Genomic DNA, 5,706 nt, shown 5'->3' with positions numbered 1-5,706 from the left:
CTCTTACTTTGCCTCTCAGCCTATGCAAACAATAAAATAGCTTCACATAGTTTCATTTGACAACTAATGACAACTTGACACAAATTTAGGAATAGCAGCACATGCATCAACATTACCATTGTATGACAGAGTCTAAGGTCTAACTTCTCTCTCCCAGATTATCAGAATTAAGTAGCTTCATTTGACCATTCACGATGATCCTAAACAGATTAAGGAATAGCAAGCAGATGCATCAGCATTACACAGACTGCAATCAAAGAATTACCTCAAATCACTGTTATTTACAACACCACTAGGACATAGGACTGATCCTTGTAAAAATTCTGGATTTATCTGATATATAGAACACAACTATGCAGAGAAATAGCTTGACAAGTTTAATATCTATAAGAACGACTGTTTCCTCTTATTATTATAAGAGTAAAGAAAAGAGGGAAAGGATAATTACCCATGACGATGGTTCAAATGACATATAGTAATCAACACAATACTTTCTGAGGGTCATATTACAAGGTCGCATGTGAAGCTAGAATTTAAGTTTTAGTGGCAAATGAGACTAATCAGTGGTATAAGCATGGTCAAAGAAACCAAATTTTGTTCAGAGTGCTGAGGACAATGGGTTGGTGTGCTTGGCCTGGCGGTTCTTCCTAAGGCGATCAGCAATAATGAAGGCAAGCTCCAAAGACTGAGAAGCATTAAGTCGGGGGTCACAGTGTGTGTGGTAGCGTGATGCCAGATCGTCAACCGTCACAGTCCTTGACCCTCCAATGCACTCAGTCACATTCCTTCCTGTCATCTCCAAGTGAACTCCTCCAGGGTAGCTCCCTTCCTCATCATGCACATCAAAAAATGCCTTCACTTCAGCCTGCACCACAGAGACAAAATTTAGTCACAAGTTGCATTCAATCAATCCAACTCGGCCAGGAGCACTCTCCCGCTTCCACACAATAGCACACAACGCCCCTACCACATCCCCCTTTGGACAGAAAAGCAAAATAAAACAAGAAAGGACCCCTGCACTAGACTGGAAAACCTGACCATTATACTCTGTCCACATGGACAGATGCAATCATCTCACAAATAGACTCCACCGAAACTAAAAAAATTCAGGCACAAGAACTTGCTCCTCCATGACCATAAACCATTCAATTATACTTATGAGAGAAAACAAATTGTGAAGACTTTCTTCCTAGAACAGATAATACTTGACTTGCACACTATTGTTGAATTCCTACAATCTACGCATATGTTCATGCATATAAAGAAAGCGCACTTCAAACAGGAAGCCCTTCCTACTTGGGTATAAACAAGTCAAGCCAACGTTAACACAGCAACACCTGAGAAACACAGAGTGCAGAATAAATTTCAGCAACTCCAAGAAATCAAGCTGATTAACATTCAGAGCCTCAACAACTCACCAGAATAGCATCAAAAGGTCTTGTTTTATATCCTGATGAGACCTTGATAGTGTTGCCATGCATAGGGTCACTAACCCATGTAACAATTAAGCCTGCTCGCCGCACTGCTCTGATAAGATGCGGGAGCTTCAACCTAAGCTTCTCAGCTCCCATTCGAACAATGATTGTGAGCCTGCCAGGTTTGTTCTGCGGATTCAGTATCTCACAAACTTGCACCAATTCTGCAGGATCCATCTTGTCACTAACCTGCATAATAACCAACATGCATCAAAATAAAAGCTGTTACTATCAAGACCCTTAATTCAGCTCAACATAGTGAGCCGAGGTGTATAAGACTAATATGTTGTTCCCACTGCCAGATGAACCATAAAACATGAGCAGATTGAATAAGTGAAAGCTAATGTGCAGAAATGCAATATCTAGCCTGGACAAAATCCAATCAAAATCCACAACCTATTTGACAGGCAGCAGAGACATGATAACAGTAACACTAGAATGATGAAGCACTGCAAATGCCCTGCCAAGCAGGCAGTCACATACCGACAGCACCCCTATACATGAACACTTCCTGGCACTAGAACTGTGCATACACAACTGGCACAAGAGTTTAATACTGCACCTTCACACCAAGTGGGTTTGCAACTCCTCTCAAGAACTCAATGTGTGCACCATCTAGTTGTCTTGTCCTTTCGCCTACCCACAGCATGTGAGCAGAACAATCGTACCAAAGGCCTGATGTTGAATCAAGTCGAGTTAGGGCTTGCTCATAAGGGAGAAGCAGACACTCGTGTGAAGTCCAGAACTCTGTTGTGGTCATAATTGGATGATCAATGGTGAGCCCACACGCTGACATGAAGCCCAATGCTTCATCAACACGATGGGCCAGCTCCAAGTATCTGGTCAATACAACATTCAGTCATAACTACATAGCACCAGTATGATGGGTAGCATTGAGCACATTTAAGCCTCAATAAAAATGGCCACAACAAAATATCCAGCAAGGTACACAAGGAGCATGCATGCTTACAGCTATCATGTCCATTGAATACAGTCAACTGGCTGTGTGCTCATCAAGAATTTCTTCATCACTTTGCAAAATACAAAAACATTCAGAAGACGAAGAATGATATAATTAATACCTGCTTCCCTGCTCACTGCCACTTGTGAAATCCAGGTTCCATTGTGTAACCCTTTGCATGGCTGCATAACCTCCTGTTGCAAATGCCCTAAGTAGATTGAGAGTGGCCGCAGCTTGGCTATATGCTCTCACCATTCTGTCAGGGTCAGGCACTCTGGCAGTATCTGTGAAAGCATCTCCATTCACATTATCTCCTCTGTAGCTGGGTAAAGAGACCCCATTTTTCACCTCCATGTTATCAGATCTAGGCTTGGCAAATTGCCCAGCCATGCGTCCAACCTGAGGAGATAATTAGAATAGCTACTGTGAGCAACATACGTGAGGAGCTTACAAAAAGTGACCGGGGAAAAGAACTGATGCAGATGAGAACAACCTCATTTCTAATGGGATGTCATCCTGAGTTTTAGAAACGGAAAGTTAAAAGCCCCACCGCCATCGTGGAAGCATTGCACGTACACCAAATTGTGCTGCCATAATCAAACGCATACTGCATTTTATACAGAATTAGAAGAGAGCATATCACCTTAACAACCGGCATTTGCCCACCAAACATGAGGACGGCACCCATCTGAAGAAGCACTCGGAATGTATCCCTGATGTTGTTGGCATTGAACTCCTTGAAGCTTTCAGCACAATCTCCTCCCTGCAGCAGAAATGCACGTCCAAGTGCGGCCTCCCCGAGGCGCTCTTCAAGAGAGCGCGCCTCTCCTGCAAAGACAAGTGGAGGGAATGCCTCCAAAGTGCTCACCACACGTTCAAGGGCATCGGCGTCAGGGTACTCTGGGAGCTGGACAGCTTTCTTGGTCTTCCAGCTTGTCAAAGACCAGTCGTTGGGAGGAGCCGCGGAGGGTGACTCAGCGAGCTTGGAAGGAGGCTCCACGGCTTGAATGGCACGGGCATGGAGGGCCACGTAGGTTCGGCGGAACGTGTTTTTTTGAGAGGCTTGGGACCAGGCGAGGTGGAGCTTGGGGTCGCAGGGCCCTTGCAGGAATTCCGATTTGGAAGAAGGGTGGAGGGAAAGGGAGGGACCGGAGGCAGACGAGAGGGCCATCGGACGTGGTATGGTGGGCGATAGGCAGGGGAAGGGATTGGAATGTGAGCGAGGCAGGGGGAGGGCAGGAGGGGCAAAATGGAGAGGTGGGCGAGACAGGGGAGGAAGTGGGTGGTGTGAGCGAGGGAGGAAATTGGAATGTGGGCCGGACAGAGAAGGGCAGGAGGAGTTAAATCGAGAGGTAGGCGAAACAGGGGAGGAATTGGGTGTGGTGGAGGGGGGGCAGTTGGAGATGTGGGCGGGGCAGGGGAGGGTATGGGTTGGACAGATGGAGAAGTAGGTAAGACGGGAGGATATGCAGGCGAGACAGGGCAGAATGTTGGTGGCGAAGGAGAAGACGTATTTAGATGTGGGCGACAGAAAAAGAGAGAGAGGGGGACACCGGCTGAGATAAACCCGCCACGCAGTAATCACAACTCGAGCAGGGAAGCCTTCGTGAGCTAATGAGAATCAGGCTCCGAAACACCCCACAGCGAGCGTCTGCGTTCTTCGGCGGGGGAGAGAATTGAGAGAGAGAGGTTAAAGAATCAAAAGCCCAGTAGGTGGAAATATACTTTTCTCGCACCAGCCAGCCCGTCGACCGGTCGCCCCGCCTCTGACCATGACCACCCCTAGCCGGTTTCCCAGTCGCCACCCACCACTTCGACCGGTCCACTCTCCACACATTCTTCACGCTTAGATCCTTAGGTGAGGACGCACCCACAAATAGGCAAGAAAGAAGACAAGTCTCGTATGGGAGGTGACTCATGCTCCTTGCACCTCGCCTGACATTCCTTCCTCATGCATGCTCATTGGAACTGGAGAGTCGAGACTCGTCTTCAAAGTTGAAGGTGTAGCACCCTGTTATGTGATTCGTTTTAAGACACGTGCTCTTTTAACATTACGTGATGCTTCTTAAAATCACGGTATTGCTTTTTGTGGTAGGTTGCCTTCTTTCACCTCCCACCAAAAATTGTGTCCTACCATAGAGTGTGAATTATACTATCAGACTCATCAAATTAGATTGTATCATTCCAAACACATAAACCTAGCTCTTCCAAGATATTATGAGCAAATAAGCTAGCATTTTTTAGCATCTTGACCATGGCTTTTCATATTTGCAACCTAATGGCATGCCTCAGCAAAAAAAGGTCTTCATGAATGCCATTTGCTATCCAAATCGAATGTTCGCAAGGCTATGCTCTAATTGTATACAAAGAGCTTAGAAGCACTTGATTTTCACCAAGGGCTTGCATGACTCGCACTAGTGCCCCATTATTTGTGACTTCTTTGGTAGAGCAAGTGAAAGTATCTGTCTACATACATTGCAAGCTTGTATCAGTCTCTTGTTTGAAAGCTTTGGGTTCTTGAGACATCTTAAGTAGACAGGATAATAGAACAATCGAGCATAAAATTGACCTTACACTTCATGTTAACTTGTTTGAGCATTTTGAATTAGCTAGCTAAACAACTTGCCTCAACCCATAAAAAATGCACCCCATATAGGACTCAATTGAGCACCAAAGCAATAAGAAACCATTGAGATGATTTGCAAGAAAACCTATCCCCAAAGCCCCACTTAGAAAGAAGAGTTTTGGCCAATGCTAATTGTAAGTGCATTGTATGTAAGTGTTTGAGGTTGGCAAAAGGATCAAATTTCCAAACAAAATGGATTTTGTATCCTACCATTTTGGGGATCTTCTCAAATCATGCTCATCATTAGCATCATCCTTGCGCAAATCTTTAGTAGCCAAGTCTCTCAAAGCTTGCTTTTTGCTTAGAAATTGTTACTAGTCAAGTCTCTCAATGGTTGCTTTTTGCTCTTGCTTTCTACATTGTTGTTTGGTAAAAAATAAAGGTTGTAACCTTCCTAGCTCACTTAATAAAATCCCTCACTCCATTAATTAATACCTCTGTATCCCAAAATGTGATGCATGATTATGGCATGCATGTGCCTATTAGAACTAGTATTGTCCTCAACAATCCAACCTCAATTTTCTTTGTTGATTAGAGTAATCTCTTTAAACACTCAGATTTTGGGAGACAAGACATCTCATACTAACACATGGAACTCTACCATAATTTATTTTTCCTTGTTGAGATAGTGCTTACATAAGGCA

General features: G+C 44.6%; 1 protein-coding gene across 1 annotated transcript; it reads right to left on the bottom strand.

Moving 5' to 3' along the window:
- Nucleotides 1-376: 376 nt before the first annotated feature.
- Nucleotides 377-4,344, bottom strand: LOC148018391 (phospho-2-dehydro-3-deoxyheptonate aldolase 2, chloroplastic-like). The gene is made up of 5 exons (XM_087662340.1): nucleotides 3,080-4,344; nucleotides 2,558-2,835; nucleotides 2,038-2,314; nucleotides 1,419-1,664; nucleotides 377-865 (listed from the first exon to the last, which is right to left on the bottom strand). Exons 1-5 carry the CDS (start codon nucleotides 3,605-3,607, stop codon nucleotides 599-601), a joined length of 1,596 nt encoding a protein of 531 aa, XP_087518466.1. The 5' UTR covers nucleotides 3,608-4,344; the 3' UTR covers nucleotides 377-598.
- Between the last annotated feature and the right edge of the window lie 1,362 nt (nucleotides 4,345-5,706).

The sequence above is a fragment of the Lygodium microphyllum genome, chromosome 21, assembly GCF_053477565.2.
Source record: "Lygodium microphyllum isolate KBCC chromosome 21, Lygodium_microphyllum_v1.1.10, whole genome shotgun sequence".
NCBI classification, from domain to species: Eukaryota; Viridiplantae; Streptophyta; class Polypodiopsida; order Schizaeales; family Lygodiaceae; genus Lygodium; species Lygodium microphyllum.
The sequence above is the reverse complement of the archived record's forward strand: the minus strand, read 5'-3'. Positions and strand labels throughout refer to the sequence as shown.